This window comes from Ammospiza caudacuta, chromosome 6, assembly GCF_027887145.1.
Source record: "Ammospiza caudacuta isolate bAmmCau1 chromosome 6, bAmmCau1.pri, whole genome shotgun sequence".
NCBI lineage: Eukaryota > Metazoa > Chordata > Aves > Passeriformes > Passerellidae > Ammospiza > Ammospiza caudacuta.
In genome coordinates, this window is record NC_080598.1 from 18906255 (window position 1) to 18928688 (window position 22434).

Consider the following 22434-nt stretch of genomic DNA (forward strand, 5'->3'; position numbering starts at 1 on the left):
AGACATTTAATGAATTTCTGCAGACAGCTGCTTACATAACTGTCAAGCTGTCCTACCAGCCCTTCAAAAGCACTGAGGCATTTCCCTTCCTTTAAGAAGGGGAAAAAAAGCCCACTCAGAAAGATAAGAAAAGCAAAACTCATAGGCTGCAACAGTCACAATTACTTAAAATAGCTTATGACTACATGGATTAAGCTTTAATTATTACACTGATGCCATTTGTCTGCTATTGGATATGCAGAGAAACCAGTTCTAACTTGTCAGATATGACGGACTCATGTTTTCTAATGTTTAAAGAGTTATAGTTTGCCCTTGCCTTTTGCCAACAGTGTATTTCCCCAATTAAAGGAAGTTATTTTATACTATTTTAAACAAAGGTTGAAGAAATTTGCCGTAGGAACAAACTTCCTGAGCTTCATTATCCAGAGCTTTAAAATGACTGGCAAGCTTCACTTTTGAGTCATATAAGTTAATTGATGACACCATAATCAGGTCTAATCAGGTATTCTTTCTTCCTGGTAAATACAATCCAGGATACCCTGAGGGATTCTGCTAAGCACAGATGTAGAAAAAAGCACACAGAGAAAGAGGACAGGAACACATTTTTCAAGATGTCTTTTCCCCTTATTCAACTGTCGAAGAGAACAAATGCATTGTCCAATGGGGATTATAAATGAGCCTCTGCCCAAAGTTAAAACTGAACTTCTGAAAATATACATGCTGCCACTTCGAATTTCATCCTTCAGACTCTGACAACTTTTATCCTATAGCAAAGATTTACAAGAAAAAAAGGTAGATGTAAATGATTTTTAAAAATACAAGACAGATTATGAAATTATATACTTTGTCTTTCTGGTGAAAAGAAGGGACAAAAGGGACAAAGGAACCCAGCCACCGATTTATCCACAGATTTGCCAAGTCTCATGACAAGAAGATGAAATAACCTTTAACTATTTCCATCTGATGGAAAATGTAGTTTAACAACCTTATAGGAAGGCTCCTAAGAACATATCAACTACCTTTAATAAAGTAAGACTAATTAGTACACTCTGCAGCTTTCTTCCCTGCCCATAAGGCAGCAGCACTTTCCCTCTCCTGAATGCACCAAAACCAGAGTTCAGATGCAACAGCTTAGAGGAACAAGTATTGGAGAAGAGTCAATGATAGATTCCTATGAAATTGTTATAAGATGTAATTTCAAGAAAAGAAAATTGTTAACGCCTCATGCACATCTCACTTATTTTGTCTCTTAATGGAGATAAGTAAAACATACTGACTGTTGTCAGAAAAATTAATTACTTTGACTGATACTCTAAGCTTTGCATGGTCAAAGACCTGCTGTAGTACCTCTCTCCCCATCTGTCCTGAACAGAGCTGTTATATCTACTTTTCCCCTCTATAACCTGGAGTAGAATATACAATATTTCACATTAGAAGCAGCCAGATAGATGCTGGAAGAGGAAATGCCTAGTTCAAGGTTAGTGTAATCTCACTAGTTTGGGCATGAGTGAGAGTGAAATATTCACTCCCTGAACTAAAATGTCCATCGCACTGTTGAATGGAATCAATCTGAACCTACCTGTCAAGAAGAAGAGAAAAATTATCTGGAGGACAGGGGTTTGCCCCTGATGTCATTCAATGGCTGTAAAGATACTGGCTTACTACAAGAAGTGCAAACAAGGCTGAGAAAACAGCCTGTCACAGCCACCTCCCTCACAATTTCACTGCTCAAGTGGAGGTTACCTGTATCTTTACGTTCATAGGGCTTTCTCTTCATTAAATTACAGGCATTTTCCAGCTCTCAACTTTGGTAACATCTCATCCTTTCTCTTATAAAAGAAACAGTTTTATGCACAGGAGAATTTACAAAACCTGGTTGTTTAACTCCCTTTGTGGGTTGTAAGACTTTCATTTCAGTGGAGGAACCACCTGTGAGCTTTTCCTCTTTCTCCTTTCCTACACAACAGCTTAGTTAATGAAATGGAGTATCATTTAGACTTAACTCCTATGAAATTAAGGTAAGGCCAGACAAGAAGTTCACAAGTCCTCTGGGGATGAGTGACATGGAGACAACAGGATCAAATAACCCCTATGCAGCAGGGTCTGCACATCTGTCCAATTTTTTCTTGTTGATTCACCTGGCAAAGGAAGTTGAAATAAGGGAACTCATGAAGGACAAATCACCTGAATCCCTTTATTCTTTCATGACAGCAAAGTATGCCATATCTGATGAAACTATTATTCAGCCAACAATAATATGCATAGCAAAATGCTGTCAGCCATGATAAGGAAACATAAAAAAAAACAACTTCCCAAGTATTGTGGATCAAGGAAAAAGCCACTTTCTACAATAATGACCTCAAGTGAGACACACTAGGAGATGACAACATAAACTTCAGGATTATCACCCCTCTGAGTCACTTACACCCTATTAATATCTAGTTGAGCACTCAGTGGTTCCAGCACCATTACAACATTTTTTCTCATCTTTCAAGGGTTCTTCATTTTTCTTTTAATAGTTTCGAGAAACCAGGGAGATTCTGACATGCTAAAGTGAGAGAACGCTATAGGTAACTTTGTTCAGCCGCAGAATACTAAAGCTCTATCAGCTTTTAAATATGTGTTCTCTCTTAACAGAAAACAAATTCCAAACTTAGAGTTAGATAACATGTTAAGTTGTTAACTTGTTTTCCACTTTGCATTCTCTTCTGAGACCTATTCTCACCATGGACCTATGTTTGAAACTTGTTTGAAAGTTGCGCTCAAGACCTATGCTGCATGATGTGTTGTAACACATAAAGAATAAAATCACCTTACTTTAAAACTATAGTTCTGGAACACTGTGCTCATGCAACTTCACCTGCAAGGCAAATCAAACAGTTTCAAATTTGTATTGGGCGTAGCTGGATCATTCAAACACAAAGCAGAATGACTGGGGGAAAATGCCATCACTTATCTGGCCAACTTGAAGTTTTAACACCTCCCCACAAGCCCTGATGGCAGCAACTGTACTGAATCTGCAGTGATTGTATTGAACATCACCCAACTCGTCTTTAGGAATGCCAGGAGCAGGCCTCAGAAGGATGGAAATAAGGCTTCCTGAGCACTGGCCTATCTCATGTCCAAAACAAATTTGGAGAGATCTCCTGCTCAATCCTTCTCAGAGATCAACAACTTTAAAACCAAGTACACTCTCCAACTAAAATCCTTTGTATTCAGAGTTTAGATTTCCTCTTATTTCACAATCTTGAGGTGATATTAACACTTGAGTCTGTAGGTGACAAGTGTGGAAAGCACTGCAGTCATCTCATCTAACACTTACATTATCATACACATATATATGTATTTTTAACCTTTAGACTGAAACAATTTATCATACACACTCCGATTTTTTTTTACCCTTCAAAATAAGGATTACAAATAAATCTTTGCTGAAATTCTAGCAAACACTCTACTTGAAGCATCAGTGAAGCCTGTTGAAATATAAGACTGCACTCATGCCACTCTGCAATGCAAATTTAGTTACCCAATTGCCTATTAACCCATAGTTGAGTAACTCCCAAGTAGGGAAAATGTCATGTATGACATGACTGCCCCCTCGTGCCGAAGTACATCCCCTTCCATTAGAAGTGTGATTTCTCACATCTTAATATGACAAACCTACTAAAGCAAGTAAATAAGCTAGTTTCTTAAGTATGAAACCAGAGCTATACAGTTCTTGTAACTATGAAAACACAAAATGTAAGCTAGGGATGACGGAAAGTAATTTGGAAAACAGCACTGCACAACACCAAAGTGACAGGATCTTAAATCACAATCACGTTTATAAACAATATAAGGAAAAAAATAATTAAAGCAAATAGTTTTTTTAATCTCAAAAGCTGTTTTCTTTATACCATCTCTTTGTTCACAGAATGAGCTGGGTTGAAGGTATTTTAAAGGTCATCTAGTTCCAAACCCCTTGCCATGGGCAAGGACCTTTCACTGAACTGGGTTGCTCAGATCCCCATCCACCCTGGTCTTGAACACTCCCAGGGATGGAAAATACACAACTTCCCTGGGCAACCTGTGCCAGTGTCTCACCACCCCCACAGTAAAGAATTCTTTCTTATATCTGATCTAAACATGTCCTCTTCCAGTTTGAATCCTGTGGTCTGTCACTGTCACTATATAGCCTTGTAAAAAGTCTCTCTCCATCTTTCCTGTAGGCTCCTTTCAGGTACTGAAGGGAGCAATTCAGTCACCCCGAAGCCTTTTCTTTCCCAGGGTGAAAAATGCAAATTTTCTCAGTCTTTCCTGAGAGGAGAGGTGCTCCTTCCCTCTAACCACCTCGGTGGCCCTGTAATTCAGTTATGGAATGAATTCAATGAAGTGAAACAGCAGGACTGTGAGCTGAGCTCACTGGGTCAGACACACAGTGTAACCTACTGGCAGCTCTGAACATACAAGTCTGGATTCAACATGTGAAACAAACTGTACTACCAAGGGAAAATTCCCAAAGCACCTCAACAGTCCAAGTGGGCTCATAGACACATACAGGAGAAATATTCACTTTTCAAATTATATGGATGGAAACCTAGGAACTAAGAATGGCAAAGTTAATTTCCTGGGCGTTACTACTTCTGAATATACAGCCACATAGTTCCTAGAGGAGAATCAAGATGTCTAGAATGCAGCGTCACAAATTTAGTACCAGAAAACAATAAAGCAGTCAAGCCAACTGTAATGATTTGAGTCTGAAACACATCAATTTGCCAATAGAATTAAAGGCATCACATCCCAAACATAAACACATCCAGTGGTATCACCAAGATCAGCTGACTTTCCTCCCATGTCCTCAGCTCATTTCCTCCTGCTGCTGCTGATACAGCTATTCCTGTTCACCGAAGCTTACATCCTTCAATTACTCTCTTTCCTCCTCTCTCATTCTCCTACAACCCATCTGCTTCTCCACAGCATCCCCAAGACTTTTCCCTTCCTCTCCAACCCTCCCCAACCCAATTCACTCCAGCCTTTCAGTGAGCTGACCAAAGGGAGTACAGATGGGACAAGGGGAACACAGGAACGAAGGTACAGCTTGCTGACTCATTTTGTTTTCCTACTACCCAAACCCTCTCCTCCTCTTTTTTCAGTCTCTGTACCAGACCTGTCACTACTGCCACATGCACTTTGAATGTTTTCTCCATCAAAGCGTAACTCTGTAGAGCTATCAATCTCCTTTCTCTACTGCATGTTTTATGTTCTGCAGTCTACACAAATGCCTAATCAGGTAGGAGCTGGACTCAAAACTTGCAATTCAGATGTGAATATTCTCAGACTTCAGATTCTTAGCTTGCTTTTATCCCTTCCTCCCTTCCTTTTTTTTTTTTTGTTATCTAGATCTTTCTGACACAAGGACACCTTGCATGCATAAAAAAAGTTATTAACAAACAAGAGACTCCTGACATTCAAATATTTTAAATAATACATTCTTCTCTCAGTTGATCTGCAAACTATACTGACTACAGCTCCATTAGGTATGATCTATATTGAACTGCTTTTGTGAGAAGTTCATACCTTTAAACTGTGCTTCTCTCAGAAAAAGAGTTCCTAGTTGTACCATGGCTCAGATGTGCTATTGGTGGAAATACTGCAAAGTCTGTGGCATACATTATTTTTCAGTTCATAACTCACAGGAAAAGTCTGAAAGCTTTCAAGCTTTCAGACAAAAAGACAGAAACAATTAAGAGCTCTAATAATCTGATCCTGCTGTTTGTAGTAATTTAAAATTATTCATGTGTTTCAATATGGAAGTGATTTAACATAATTTAGCAAACCTGAAACCTACATTAAGATGTAATAATGATGAATGGATGAGACACAGCACACACACTTAGAGAAAACCTCAGAGTCCTGCAGAGTAAAGGAAGTACCCCAGAAAACCTGGCAGGTGCCCCAATGTGGGTGGTCTAAAAAAAAAAAATCCAAACCAAAAAGCTAACCACCACAAAACCCCCCACAAAATTCAAAATTAGCATCTGAAATCTTTACATAGGCAGAATTGCGTTAGGTTTCTAAAATAAAAAGCAGATGGACTGAGAACACTTTCTAAGTTCACTGAAGAATAAATACTATGGTTGCATCCCCCCATTATTTATTATCCCAGCAGCCAATTTAGGACTCAAACACAGCTATTTCTGGTCTACTACCTTCCGGTCCTTGGCATAGGCTCCACATACACCAACCACAGTGCAAATCCTCTGGGACAAAGCTTAGTGCAAATCTTTACCTTTCCTTCCAGACAAAGACATTTCTCACAAAACCTAAAAATTCTGAAGTTCCAAGAAATTAAAAATCAAGAATAATGACTGGAATGCCAACTTTTTAGTGTATTTATCACAGTTTGAACACAGATAGTTTTGTAACATCTGTTTAATTAGGCACACCTGACTTCCTGTTCCTGCTGCATTACCCATTTATTTTATGGGATGGGTAATAACAAGAACCATTAAACGTTGCCCAGTTTTAAAAATAGCAAAGAGTAGAGGGTGGAAAGAGAAAATAAATACTTTTTCTTTTACACTGTAGTGAGGAATGTTGTGATATTTTGGGGTTCTATAATCAAATAAAAATTATGAGCTATTTTTTAAAATATTAGGCATTTCTATAATAAAATCACATACTTTAAAAATTAAGTTGGTTGACAATTTTTTTTGTTTGCTTTTATAAAAAAAAATTCCCAAACAAATTACATACATACTGGTGTCAAAATTTTCAGCAGGGGTGGTATGACTTTGGTATCTATGAGGTGTTCCCAAGTTACAGACAGTGCCAAATAGGTACTGATTATGAAAAAAAAAATAGATACAAGGGCTCAACTGCTTTTTCAATTAAAAGCTGCACTACATGGAAAAATCAAGTCATAAGGATAGTTCAAATACATTTCACTGCCTACATGTTAAAGGTTTCACCAAAGTGAACTTAATGCCAGACACAGACATGTAAGTAATTGCAAGTAATGCAAGGACCAGTTTTCTGTTCACTGCCTTTCTTATTTGTTCTGTAATGACCACAAAACTTTTCTGGCATCATCTGGTGCTTTGTAATCATGCACAGTCTGGATTATGGAACTGGCCTCCTTGGAAGTGCCATCCCTCCAAAAAACACTACACCTACAAAATGCACCCTCACAACCTTTCATTAACCAAAATGAATGTTTCGTTTCTGCTGTGCTCTGCTCACTTCACCAGCTCTCTGCAGGACGTTGTGTCATGCTGAACATTCTCTGCCTCTGTTTTCAAGGCTGTAATTTTTAGGGGCCCAAAATTCCTGAAAGACCAAGTTCCTTGGAGCCACGCCACTCAACAAGTCCCCTTCTCAGGAAGAGTCACATTTCTGTACCAATGACACTTGGCTGCACAGGAGATGGAGGCTGGGTGTTGGGCAGGCCCTGATCAAAAGGACATGAGGATAGATCACCACCACCAGTTACCACTTTTTGATTAATTTCCCTTTTCACATTATACTCCACATTTTACATGGGAAGAGGAAAGGGAAAAATTAACACAAACATCAGTTTTCCTTGGGAAAGACAGACATAAAGGAGTAACCAGCCAAGTTCACAATAACAAGCTTCTGTATTTATTTTTATCCCAAAAAGCACTCAGTAACCACAGAACTGAGAGGTATACAGGAACCTGAGAAAAACACAGACCAAAACACAACCACAGGCAATAGGTCAGTGCTTAGCTTTAGTCTGCTAACAAGCTGACAACTAGTGTAAGATATTTAAGGTATTTTGTCTGCAAGACAGTGAAAATACTTCAGTTTTTCCCAGCTGAACTTCCTGCTGGAAGTGAAACAAAACACAGTTCTACACACAGGGTGACAAAGTTAGAAACCCTCAGTGAAATCACAACTATATTCAGTCCTTGCAGTCACAGAAAAAAAAATTTCAATCAAGAGTTCCATGATCTTCTATGAGCTTTCTATCCAGAGCAAGTGCCAAGGCCATGCATGCTGCACTTCACACACCCAGCATCCAGGATGATGCAGAGAGCTCCCAGTTTTACAGCTTTGCTATGGATTTGGCAAATGTTTAAACCAAAACCTTCCACTTCTGTAAGCTTTGCTACACCAACAGGGTGTTAATCACACTTGGCCATGTTTTTAACTTTGGAAAAAAATCATCAATAGTGATCAGAAAGAGCAGCTGCAGAAGAAAGTGTTTAATGTGTCAATGTTGTAATTGAATTTCCAGAGAAATACAGCAAGAGGAAAACACTGCATTTAGTCTGGATTGGGTACTGCTCATACTGGGAGCAGCATTTGCTTATGAAAAAAACCTGCAACAATTTCACAAAGTTAGTAAGAAAATGTATTGATAATATATTCAAGCAATTTTCAGGTCACTTTTACCCACAAAATGTACATCATGCAATTTCCTGGACAATTACAGTATTAGGCCAGGTAAACTAACCCATTTACACCTCTTGGAATTGTTTCCCTGTGCATTAACACTTTACAGAAAAGTATTTTCCTGTAGCATTGCTGTTCTGGTGCACTATTTAACAATATTTAAACCAGCTGTTGATGTCCGTTTTTCCAATAAAGTGTACTTTATGACAAAAGATGCTCTAACAAGACCTTATTAAAATTAGTGATCCAAGTATTAAAGCACAAAGGTCACATGTGCTATTGGTTTTAAATACCATAATGTTCCATGCCTGGACTTGATAGCTCAGCCTGGAACTAGATGATTAGGTCAAAAATATATCAGATTAACTATTTCCTTGTTAGGCATTGTTGGTTTCCAACTCTGCCCCAAGCACAGACATGGATATCGGTGACTACACTCATCCACAGCCATCATTTCACTAAAGAATTTTTTTTTTTAACAAACACTAATATTTTGACCAATACCAGAATAATTTTTTTTCCTAAAAATGCATTTGCTAATTTGTGTCTGCACATGGAATAAACCTCAGTAGTCAACGATGTCTCTTGGCTGCCACATACTGACCTTGACAGGCATTCCTACAGCCTCATACCAATACCAGGTTTTCTGCTGGAAAGCTCTGATGTTGAATCCAGTGTCTTTGCTGCACAGATTTAGCACAGTCCATGCAGCATCTCTGGGCATAATGTTGCCCATAGATTTTGGAGTATTCAAATCTAAATGCTACTTACAAGTATTAAATTTTACAACTTCCTAACTTTGCTGGTAAAAAAAAAACAAAAAGAAAAAAATGGTATTGGTAAACAATTTTTTTAAAATCTATTAATTTTTGCATCGTTAATAAAATGCTAAATGTTATTAAACATATCCTTTTTATTGGATAAAATAACTCCCAATGAAAGTGCACACATTATCAAATAATTAATCAAGTTTTTAACTTCTTTTTGTTATCCAATGTATCTAAACAAAAAGTAAAGCCATTCTCCATCCTCGCAACAGAAAAACTTTATTCCTGTCTTGAATTTTAATTCTGGAATTAACTCAAAACCATGATAAAAAAATTAACCTTTTTTTAATATTAGATAAAAGTAGGATATTTTTATTGTCTCCACCATTCAATAAAAATTAAAATAATAAGAAGCAGTTGCACTTATCATTCTGCATGATGCCCAAAGTAAACAATGATAAAAGTTAGTAAGTGGGGAGTAACTTGTTTTTACAGCAGAGGAGCCCTGTACTTCTGAATCACTAAGCAGCTGGAGTCTGGTTTAATTACTCAACATCAATCAAGATGTAAAGCAGCACTTGGAGACCAAGGAATTCAACGTTCATCCGCAATACAAAAGAAATAGCTAAGCTATCTTAGCTTCTGCCTAGACGGTTTGTACACTAGAAAAAGTCAACACATTACTTTTATACCATGTCAGTAACATAAAATAGGCAAACAGTAATTTTGCACTGCACTTGAATGCATCAGGGACAGTTTGCAGTAAGGGAGAAAGGACCATAACAGTCTTATTTCATGCAGGTTTGCAACCTCTAACACAGGAGATATTTGTACAGTACTGACTTCTAGCAAACAGCAGCACCAGTGACAGCACTCCCCTCTCCAATAAAAAAAGATAGAAAGTTAACATAATAAAAAGAGAAGATGTGAAATTGCAAACTCTACTTACTTGCCTGATTTTTTTAATCTTGTTAATTCTTTGATATAAGTCTTTTACTGTGATTATGCTCATATTAAAAACACAGCACATTAATGCTGCAGCTTGATGGAGTGCTACAGCCTTTTACAGGATCAAAGGGAATCTGATTATCCCTTCTGCTTTTCAGAGCTACAGACATATACTGCACACTCTGTCTATTCTATGAAAAAAAACAACCACCCACCACAGTACACAAGAAAAGCTCCCTGAAGATAAAAGAGGTAAGTAACCACACGGACAGATGTTCACCACACCACTGATTGCACTGACAGAAGCTGCTCAGTTGCTGCAGTATCAAGGGTGAAATAAGACACCATGAAAAACTGCCCAAGTCTTCAGCACATCTCAGGTTAATCCACATATAAAAATAAATACCATAAGTAACTGCCTGTTTTACAGAAGACACAGTCAGTCAACTTTAGCCAAGTCTGCCATGGACATCAGATGCAGAACACAGGAACAGTTTTGTCTGCTGGGATCCCCCCTATTCCCTATCATACAAACACAGAACGGGCACCAGCTCAAAGGGCCGCCAGGTGAGGCATAGGATGGCTGAATAGATATATATATCCAGATGCAACAGCCCCTGCTAATGTCACATTTGTCTCAGCACAGCCCTTCCACACCAAAGGGAATAACTGAGGGAAACAGTCCTCCTCTTTTACTATTAAATCAGCAGATTGTAAGCAGAATTCCTAAGGGAGCTTGATGACACACTGAAACATGCTGAATGAGAAAGGATGCTGCCCAGCATCCATCAAGCACTGAAGCCCTTTCTGTAGCAAGTCAAGCAAATGACTGGAAAAATGGCATGTGACAGTAACCAGTGATGACTGAACATTAAGCTCTGGTCTTAACTCAAGGATGTTCTTACAAAGCTGCTATCACTGCTCTTCTTCTAATGTGCCCTGTCATTAATGATAAAACGGACCCCATGGAAGTCATGGTTTAAATGTTGCTAACAGCATTTCAAAGAGAATTCTTGTGACAGCAGAAGTCAGCTCTTCCATCTGGCCCATTTGAGAGTGAAACTGAAATATTTGCTCAGACTTCAGAAGGTCATTTTGGAATAGAAGAAGATAAAAGCAGGAATCTTTTACAATATGACCTAGCAAATCAAAGCAAATAGGGATTCCACTCACTGATAATCCAAAAGAAAAGAGACAGTTATAAGACAAATACAGCACTGTTTGTTCTAGGCAATGTGGCTGTATCTCTTGCCAACAACCTATATACTGGTAATTAAAACATAGAACACTTCATAAAAATATAAAAGAAAAGAGAAAGAAAACATTATTTCCAACAAAAGCCAGTGGTAACTGCAGCACCATGGACACTGCACTCAGTGTTTCCCAGCACACTTCATCTTAAATATTGCAAAGGGATCAAAAGCATCCATTTCAATAATTCAGAAACTTCCATCCATTATCATGTCCTCTCAGTCTGGAAATTATTAAAAAGTCCTAAATCTGTTTGCTTAATTATTACATCTATTACACTGTTTAACAAGGAGGGGGTTATTTTTAAAATGTCACGACAGAACGCTTTCAGGATGGAAGCGTTATAACACTTAATAATAAAAATGAAGTGCTTTTTGTTTTTAATGTAAGGCTTTCCTTTGAGTGTAAGCCCACTGTATAAAATCTAAGATCACATCAGTATATCTCTGCAGGAAGAAAATTATTCTATATGTAAATAGACAAGCCCACTGCTTAACTAATTAAATGCATTTTCATCATCCTAGTTATGACATACCTGAAACATCTGGGGAAGAGTCATTAAAACATCAAGAATTATTGTCATTTTGATACAGCCAATAACAGGATCACAAATATGTCACGTTAGCTAATGCTTACACCCAGAAATACATGCAGTCAGCTGGATCCACAGTATTGCTGAAATTAGGCAATTACACAAACACAGGGCAAGAGCCTCTTGGTAATGGAGGCTCAGCTACAAGTAGCATTGATTTTCCACTGCTTTAAAATGCAAATAAAACCAAAGAGTCAACACAGTGAAACAGAGCAGCAGACAATCTGGGAACACACAATCTGGGAGAAATAAACCAGTGAGAAGTCCAGAGAAGAGGGCTGGTATTGCTGCAGTCCCCTTTTCTATTTCACTTTTACAACACAACAGACCACAGCAAGCATTAAAGGACCAAGTTTTGTCAGAAACATCACACTGTGTGATGTTTCATTTTTTAAACTGTTACAGGTAATTTTATAGGTTGTCCTGTTTGAACATCAGGCCTCAGTGTCCTTTAATTATTATTTTTGTTTTTTGTTTCCTCAAAGGGATACTGATAGTGGTTAAGTGATAGAGTAGTCTTTCTTAATGAAAGATTTCCCATTAGCAATTCCATAGAAGGAGGGCTACATTAAATACAACATTTACTTCAATACAGGTTTAAAATAGAGTTAGACATATGTCCTGCCAAAAAAAAACCCCACACCTGCATTCTTATAATTGGACATAGAACCAGTACTATTAAACTCAGTGAGAATATGCATCTACATTTACCAAAAGATAATAATTTTTGCATAAACAAGCAGGGATCTGAAATTTAATTTAAAGGGAAGCCTTAAGCCCTTTACCACAAGGCTTGAAATTTGGCATTTACTTTCCAGGACTAGCAAAGGAAAGGAACTCGGCCTCATTGGTTTCTAAACCACAAGGATGCCAAGAGTTTCCTCTTCAGTACCACAGCATGTGCCCCACTGTTCTGACATATCTGTGCTACCTGTCAAAAGGAAATATTTTTCATACTGTTGGCTAAAAGCTTTCTAGCTACATGTCTCAAATTAACTATGTAAAATTTACTCATGTATTCATGACTTTCAAAAATTAACATCTATTCTGGAGTCACCTTTTTGTGATTAATGGATAAGTTAATGCACATGTTGCAATTGGTCAGGAAATAGTTCCATGAATCCCAAATCCATGCATCCTCAGGTCAAGTATTTTACATTATGCTTCCAATTCTGAAAATGTCTTTGTGTTTCTGCTTCTCTGATAGAGTATGAACTACTTTTAAGACCTAAAACTAGATATACTCACACTTAATTTGACCTGTCTATACTGTGGCTAGTCCCATAATTTTGTTGAGTATTTGGGTTTGCATTAAAAAACACAGATTTTCACTAACTTTTTGACTAACCCTCATATCTGGTGCTGATCTGACACTGTTTAAGGCCTTTTAATTAACTGTGCACAAAGTAACATGCACCTTCAAGCAAACAAGTCTCAGGATCTACATTTGGGCACCCATATTTCAAAGGGACACATTTAAATTAATTTTTTATTGATTTAAATTAACATTTTATCCAGTTTTACATTTCGTCCAATTCATTCAGTTTTCAATTGAAACCAAAAGTCTTAGAAGAACCAAAGAATCCTATTTTCTCCACCCTAGCAGAGGCTCAATTCAAATTCAAATGTACAGATTTTGTACTGTCCCATCATTCATGCCTTAGAGCAATCTAGGGAAATTTAAACAAAGGTTACAACCAAAAATTAAGGGAGTAAAAGAGAATTATATGTTACTAAAAGTTTGGTGATGTTCTTCATCTGAAACACACCTATTCAGCTACTACCCAAACTGGACTTAAAGATGACAGAGTGCTTTGTGAAATGTATCAATAAAAAATAGCTACATAATTCCCAGACTCAGAAAGGATAATGGAAACTCCTAGCACACAAATTTATTTAAAAAAAAAAAAAAGAAAAAAAGTGGTTTTGTTGCTCCATTGTTCTTGTCTAAGGCTTGAGGAAATTTATTACTTCCTCCTCCTGCTTGTACTAAGAAATCTTCCAGAATACAAGTCTCTTAAATCCCCTTCCTACAAACAGATGTACACTTGGGTGAATCAGATGAAAATGCCAATACCTTTGCTTGGGGACAGGGAAGACTCCCCCCAAACATATTCTTTTTCTTTAATAAATGCCCTTCCAAAATGGCTCTAAAAATTATTTTGTAATATTTAGTAGTCTGCTAACTATAGTGTATAGGAAGAAGGCCTGGAAGTTGGCAGCAGGCATTTCTACATGTTTTGTACCTCAGAAATACAAGTATGCCAAGAATTTTCATCTGTGGTTTCACTGCAGAAATCCTCACATTTCTAGAGTGGAAAACATTGTTTCATTCCTCTACTAGAGGGTATACTGCCACACATTTACTATGGCAAACAATTAACATTTTTCAGGATTTTGAATTACACAACGTCAGAAGATTTAAAGGCATTTAAAGAAAAATCTGCTGCAACACTTTTTTTTTAAAGAATAATCTGAGAACCTGAAATACCATTTTAGCATAAAAGACAAGTGGAAAATCATCTTCCACAAGGGAAAATACTAACGTCCCGTCCCATACACACACCCCTACAGGCTTATGTCAGATCTTTTTTTAATATACAACAAAGCAATAATAATGATCAGAGTTTTTCTTCAAATGTAGAACATAATTTGACCATTAGAGAAAGTGCTGCTGAAATAGAGAGACTTTTATTTCATACCAGTAGTATGTAAAATTTGCACTTCAAAACTATTCCACTGGAAAATGGTGGAGGGAGTAAGATAACCTTCACCAGGCAAGTACTCCCACACATTGCCTCCACACAAAAATCTTGAGGCTATCAGCCATCAGCTGCCCAGAGACATTAGCTGAAAACTAAAGCCTTGTGTCACAGCCAAGTGAACTTGTCTTTAGGTCAGCATGAAGATTTACTGGCGGCCAGAACAGGATACTCCAACGTCAAGGTGAAAAGGGTTTGACGCAAACATCTGAGATATTTGAGCCCTGTCAGCCCCTCCCACCTCAAGTGCCTTCTCTTGTCTAAGCCAACCAATGCCCAGTTCAGCAGGCTGGACTTACTGTGAGATGTGAGTTATTGGGGTCAGCAGGGTCTCGCCCTCCAGGTCAAGCTCATCGGCAAAGCTGCTGGTCCTGATGAAGGGTCCTGTGCTCACATCTAGAAATGCTGGGCTCTTTTTTACTGTGGGAAAAGCATGCAGATAACAGTTCAAGCAACAGCATTTGTCTGCAGCTCACCTGGACCGCTGAAATGCTGTACATTTTAAAAGAATACTGAAAACAAAAGTTGCTACCAAAATTGCACATACCGCAGAGTTCACAAAAGGCAAAATTTTAACTCTTCCTCTTCCCAAAGTATTTGAACTTCTGGTGAAGATTAAAACTAATTTTATTCTTTTTTTATTTGTGTTCGTCCTCCTGATACATTAGAATATTCAGTATCTATATGACAGAGAGCTTCTTCTAATAATGCTCTTCTTGCATTATTAAGAGACAATTTGCTGGTTCCCTCTCACACTACGGCATGAGGCCAGCTCAACTTTGGGCTCAGAATCAGGACAGGTGGCAAGATCTCCAGCTCATCCCAGACAAAGTTCTTACTGGGAAGGTTGGTTCACAAAACTTCAGAAATTGAAAGTTTTACTGGCAGATTTACTTGCAGATAGATCATCATTTTCACGGATCCAAGAATTCAGGGAGAGTGTCACAGTTTTCATTTTTAAACTCAGGCTCTGAAATTCTATCAGATACTAACACTAAGAACACCAAGTGCTTTTTCTAACATGGCTCTAACATTTGTTAGAGAAGCCACAACATTTGCATATAAATAAAACTACTGTTGTGGTTTACATGATTGTAAATGAATTTACAGAAAATAAAATTTGATAACATTCCATATAAATCATAGGTAATTGTGACAAGTCCACAGAAACTTTTGTCAGTCCAACTGGCTGGAATATGCAATAAAACAAATGAAATGTTGCAATTTATGAAAACTCTACTTATATTTATGAAATATTCAATAAAATATTTTATAATATAGCAGTAAATAATGGTCTGCCAAAAAGCCACACAAAACCTAAAGGAATACAACAAAAATAGATAACTTAAATGTAGCTGATATTTCCTGAGAATTCAAATGGGAATATCAGGAAACAATTATTTTCTTTTAATGTAACCATTTTACTCAGGTAATTGGGTCTTTTCATATGGGAGAAATGGAATTGAATTTAAAAAAACCAGAAGACAAAGTATTAATTCATCTTTAAGCACATGGCTGGCCAAACTACAAAAGGAAAGCCTCTGAACTCCAGAAATTGTAATAGGAAAGGATGACCTCTGAAATCACAGTTAAAAAAAAAAAAGATAACGGTTAGGAGATAAATTTATTACAAGCAAGAGCTACTTGTAGCACTTAAAAATTAAGATTTTGTAGCAAGTTTTAGGAAGCACTAATTTCTATTTTTGCTTTTAGCATCATACTAATATTATGGTATTATACTATTTAATCCCTTTACTATAGCCATCATTCAAAAACATGGCTGTGAAACCAGCAAAATAATTCCAGATAGAGATGTGCAGTGAAATGTGTTTCAAACTTTTCAAACTTTTCTTCAGGCTTTCACCAAATTAATTTTAAGTGCTTTCATTTCTACATGACATAAATGAAACTTTCCCAATTTCTAGCAAATAGGGACTTGCAAATGTTTTTGTTTTCCTGATGGCAAGTGATAAAAACTGCTGAACCTAAAGCCATGTAAAGTGTTTGCTGAACACTCATGAGAGACACAGCACACTCCACACGCAGGGGGATCTGCAGCAACAGCAGTTCTTGGGACAGTCACAGCTATTGCTTTCCAGTTTTGTGGGAAGGGAAAGAAGGACTGGCACAATGAAAAAAGAACCAGAAGTATGGGGATTTTTGAAGGAATTTTGAATGAGTTAGAGATGGGATTTCTGAGTTTTTAGATGGTGTGGTTTATTTTTCTTATTTTCTACATTGGTAGGAAGGGTGAGTTTGGCTCACATCTTTACTGTATGGTTCAGAAACTTACAAGCTTCCTAGTTATAAGACTTTTATGGGATTTATTGACTAATAAAAAACTGCTAATAAGGATATTTATGTTTTTGACCTAATCCTTAAATATTTCATCTTATGGATCACATTACAGTCTAAGTTTTTTTTTAGTTAATCATGTTATGATACATAACCTACAGCACTAAACTCCTAAACTCACATTACAGTGGATTTTTTAGTAAATCAAGTTATGATACATAACCTACAGCACTCTAAACTCCTTGTTTCCTTTTGTAACTACTTTTATTTTTTCTATATTCTAAATTCCAAAACTCTAAACCTTCTTCTTCTTAATGTGTTTCTGCTTTAAACTATTAAGTCACATTCTCGCTTCTAGTACCTAAGTTTGGAAGCCTTTTCCAATGTCTCAAATCAAATTCTCTGTTTAATTCTAAGCTTTGAAAATTCCCTGCATTTCAAATTCTAACACCAAAGTCAAGACTGGGCTTTGGCCTATTTGAAAGAACCCTTGTGTGAGCACATAGCAAGCAGGAGCTGATTAGAATGAGGCAAATATGGTATCTGCTTCCCTCTGTTTTAAAAATTTCTGAGATGATCATAACTAAGAAAAAACCATGGCCTTATGAGAGTTTCTCTGCCTCAAAGTGCCTTGAAACAGGGCTCAAGCAGAACACCAGGGAGCACATTTTTTGACTTATGAAAATTAATTCATAGCCATTAGACATTGGACAAGTCTGTCTTAGAAAGCAGTGTTAAGAATATGCTTTAAAAAGACACAATTTCTACATATGAAGGCTAAAGAGAAAAACAAAGATGAAGCTTTAGACATTAGTTTTCAATGGATAATAATGGGTGAATTTGAACATTTTCAATTTACAACCTGAACAACCTCCAGACTCAAAATTCTACTCAAACATCTCTTTTTAGAAACCAGCTCTATAATTTTTTGTGCCACAGAAAACAGCTCCAGACAGAGCATTGCAAAGATTTAGTAATTAACAAAGGTGATGAAACATGATGGAACAATGAAATATTATGAGCATTACCTGGAGAGGAAGGAGCGCTGGAAGACTGCTGGTCTGTGGAAAAGGATGGCCAGGAGCGCTGACAATCTGAGTCAGAGTGAAGATGCACATGAGACAGAGATAGGAGAAGTGAAAAGAAAAAAAAATAAAAGAAAAAAAAAATAGAAGATCCAGACAGACAGCTAAGGAGATGCAGACATACCTAAAATTTAGTATATTCTACCTGACACAAAATTTAAAATACTATAGAAAACAGTGTATGAAACTGTACAAGAGTGCAGATTCACGTTGGCAGAATGTTCACTGGCCACTGTGGAGGGGTCATGGCTTTTCCAAGCTCATTTTTCACGGCAGTGTCAACTGGTGCAAGATATTCCTCCCTACAGGCCAGTCACTGTTTGCCCCTTTCCTCCAGACTTCTGGGTTTCTCAAGTCTTTCCCTTTCCTAAGTGTCCCACGAGTCAGACCCCTCTCATTCTGGCTCACACTGTTCACAGAGCAGCTCTCTCCTGGTCAGGGTTCAGTGCTGCCAGGTAGATGGGGCAGTTTGGACACCCACATCTGAAGCTTCCAAGCACATCCCATAAAAAGTTTTTGAAGCTGCCCACTTCAACCAAGTAAACCAAGTGCCTGCCTCAAGCTGAATTTCTTGGGGAAATATTTCAGGCAAGCAAGAGGAGTCAGTGATGAGAAGGAGTCTCAGCAAAACACACAATCTTTACATTGTGTTTAGTTCTTTTGAATAGCATTATGCTATTAATAACTATTTGATTAAGAACTGCCTGTGAATTCACACACTTGGACAGGCTGATACTTCTCAGGAGTGGTGCCTTTTATGCAATGAGAAAAACTCTTAAAATAAAAAATGCATTGGAGTAAAAAAACGGAAAAAAAGCCCCTCATTTTGCAAGTGTCCTCTCAGTGCTACACACGTCCTGGTTCCAGCCAGGACAAGGTTAATTTTTGCAGTAGCCAGGATGGGCCATGGATCCTTTGGGTTTTGCTGTACTGACGATGCCAGGAGAACAAAAGGAGGGAGAAAAAGCTGGAAATCCCTTGTTGCACAAAATACTGGCAGGGAAGCCAGATGAGGGATCCAGGAGTGTGAAGACTGAAGTATAAGTGGGCAGCTCAAAAATTTACTGAATGTGAGAAAGCAGCATATGGATATGTTACTAGAGGCTTTCTGAAGGCCTAATTAAAGCTGAATGAGTTTCCTTTATCCTTGTACTTTCTAGTTTCTTCCTTCTAAACTTTTGACTTGGCAGCTCCAGTTTTCTGTGCAGATAATCTTTTTCACAGAAAGTAAAATAACACACTCTCCTCTTTGAGCTGCTGTGAGAACAGTGTTGGACACCCTCTCAGCTCCACTGAGGTCTGGTTGCCTGGCTGGGACACAGAAACTGAACCTGTCATGGCTGGTAAAGCTCCTCTGATATTTCCCCAAGATGAAGGCATTTCTTGTTCACGTAAAACAGGTGATTTGTTTGGTGGCTCTTTCTGCACTCCTCATCTTCTTCCACCATGTCTATCCCCACCAAAGATGCACCTCGTGGAATGGTGGAAACTGGGAAAATCAAGGATTGATGGGGGGAATCCAAGAGATTCAGTTTGGTTTTGCTGTTTTAACACCTTAATTGCACCTGTGTCCCATGTGGGTTCAGGGGTGAAACTGAACTTTGCCATTTCTGTCAATTTAATCTGAGCCTGAGCATCCTTGCACTCAGTCACTGGAAGGAAGCCTCTGCTGTCTGCAGTGGATTCAGAGCAAACTTACAGGTGGCTCATAGCACTCTCACTAAACCACAGAGGTCTTTTGCCCAGACCTAGCCCTAATCCTGCTGTCTTTGGGGAGCACTCAATTGCTAAGGAAGTGCCTAAGCAAGCACATTAGAAACATCACAGGACTACATGGCTGCTTAAGTGATCACAGAATCCAGACAAACAGTAAAATAAATTATTTAATTTATGGGTCCCCATCTGTTCACAAATATCGACAGCATATTTTTACAGGAACAGATGCATGTACTTCAGAATGCACAGCACTCGGGGGTCAAATCTGAACCTAATTAAGTTATTTAGAAATTAATTTGCATCATATGCTTAGATAACTACTGGATGAATTATACCTTATTTAATAGAAAATTATATTTTTCTATTGGCAATATATGCATGAGCAATTTTTCTCAAATATAAAACCATTAGAGGTTCTGTACTTATACAAATGAGTGCTCAGTTTTCTCTTTGTAATGAGACTGGGTGCAGTTGTGATTCCAAGTGTGAGAATGCACATTTTCTGTCTGTCTAGATCTCCTTGGCTGCAAAAGATTTCTTAGAAATTATACGGCACTAGACACACATGAAAAGCACTGCAAACATTACACTGTCATAAGCTGGCATGCCATAAACAGAATTATTTTCCTCAACTTACCAGGCAATTTTAACATTCCTGTTTGTCCTGTATACTTGTAACAGTTTATAGAGGAGAACACAGATAAAAAAGAAAAAAGATAAGTGTCAGAAGAAATGAGAGAAATCCTTTTACAGAAAGCTATAGAGCTGACTTTTGAAATAGCAAAAGCAGGCTGCCATCAAATTGTATTGTCCTTAATCAGCTCAGAAATTTAGTGGTAAAAGGTGGGACTTTACAACTCTAAGCATGGTTCTGTAATTTGATTGTTTTGAAGAAAGTGTCTGTACTCAAATTTTAAGACACTCAGTACTTGTCCACCTTTTAGCAGCTATGTCATTTCTACCAGCAGATGCAACCGGCAACCATTCCTTAGCAGAGGCCAAGAAACAGTGGAAAAGCATGGATGATGCAGAACAACAAAACACAAGCACACCAAAATAGCACAAGGAAGGCAAGACTTTCTGGTTGAGCTAAAATATGTCCAGTGCCAGCCCATGCTGCTGTCTTATTTTAAAGTCCATTATGTTTATTCATGTCAGCCAAATTTTTTAGGAGAAAAAACATAAGTACTTAAGGTATCTATAATCAATAAAACACACCTTAAAAATTAAACCTTGCTCTTGTTGCCAAAATTTGAGCAACACATTAAAAACTTCCAATAAAAGTACATTTGTAAAAATGCCACATTTTAAATTCAGAGTTATTCTGGAAGTTCAGTGCAGCAAAAGCAAATATAGATAAGCTATTAATCATAAGGTGATTATCAACGTCCTGTCTTCTTTTTCGTCATACTGTACCATTTTGTACATTTACAGTGACATTTAATACAGATGGATCCACATTTATCTTAAGTACTTCTGCTTTCAAAACTTGATTCACAGCCTACTGCACAGAGCAGATGGCATGAGCACATGATGATTTCATGTAGCAGACTATGTTTGGTGCAGCCAAGGCACACCAATCCTTTTTGGTTCAGGTACAAGCACAATAGTAACACATCCTGGGTAAATTTCACATGGAAAAGCTGACAGCTAATCCCTGTAATTTCAATCAATTGCAGAATTGGGGAATGCATGCACCAGCCTAAGAGTCTGCTTGCTGGAAGAGCCTAACCAGCTCTTCCAGCAGGCGGAAATGAAAAATTATTTTGTCTGCAGTGAAGCATGCTCATTAAAGCAATGGTTAAACCTCACCCAGACAAGCCAGCAACCAAAGGCAAAAAAGCAAAGTATTCTTGCTTTAGAATGACAAGAGCTTGTTCTTTCCCTCTTTACTACAGATACTAAAAAGGACCTGTATGCAAATCTAATCATGGAACTCATCACAGTTACTGGCATTTTATAATGGAGTTTCTTACCAGCATGTTCAAATGGTTCAAAACTGAAATCAGTTTTCCTGTCCTCGGCCACGTGGTCATAAGTGATGTGTGGTATAGCCAACATCCTGTCTGGAGAAGAAGGCCCATTGTCCTTGTCTAACTTAAATTTCTTCTTTTTAACCTAAATAAAACCCCACATAAATTAAATTACTCAAACCAAGTCACACAGAGTTGTCTCTTCAGTGACGCCTTCAATAATAACACAGTCCCCAATGAGCTATAACCAATTAAAAGAGTGCCTGAATTACATTTGCACGATCCTGCACTGTGTTTCTCATTATGTCGCCCCCTCATCCTGCCAAAACTGGCTAATCACTAGATTTCTGCACATTGTCATTTCCAAATCCCTTGCCTGCAGTTAAAATAGAAAATCTGCTAGTTATGCAGCTGCTTATATAAATCAAACTATTCCAGAATATCTTTATCATTTTATGGATGCAATAAATCACACCTTCAGCACAAAGCCAATGGATATATTGCTACTGAACTCAGATGAACCTTGGAGATACAAGAGAAGGTTTTTGCACAACATCCTCTCCATTTAGCTTGAGACTGCTGTGCAATACTCTTACAATGCAGAGGATGGTGTACTACATAATCTAAAGAGTCTGACAAAGGGGTTTT

The 22434-nt window shown here is 37.7% G+C and overlaps 1 protein-coding gene across 1 annotated transcript in view; it reads right to left on the bottom strand.

Annotated features, from left to right (window-relative positions):
- KCNQ1 (potassium voltage-gated channel subfamily Q member 1) overlaps nt 1-22434 on the bottom strand; it is a 329407-nt gene that overhangs the window by 212504 nt on the left and 94469 nt on the right. The window contains exons 10-13 of the mRNA XM_058806463.1: nt 21790-21931; nt 20451-20477; nt 18041-18106; nt 15017-15137 (exon numbers count right to left, since the gene is read on the bottom strand). Of these exons, the coding sequence (XP_058662446.1) occupies nt 15017-15137; nt 18041-18106; nt 20451-20477; nt 21790-21931 (356 nt within the window). The remainder of the gene's footprint in view (nt 1-15016; nt 15138-18040; nt 18107-20450; nt 20478-21789; nt 21932-22434) is intronic.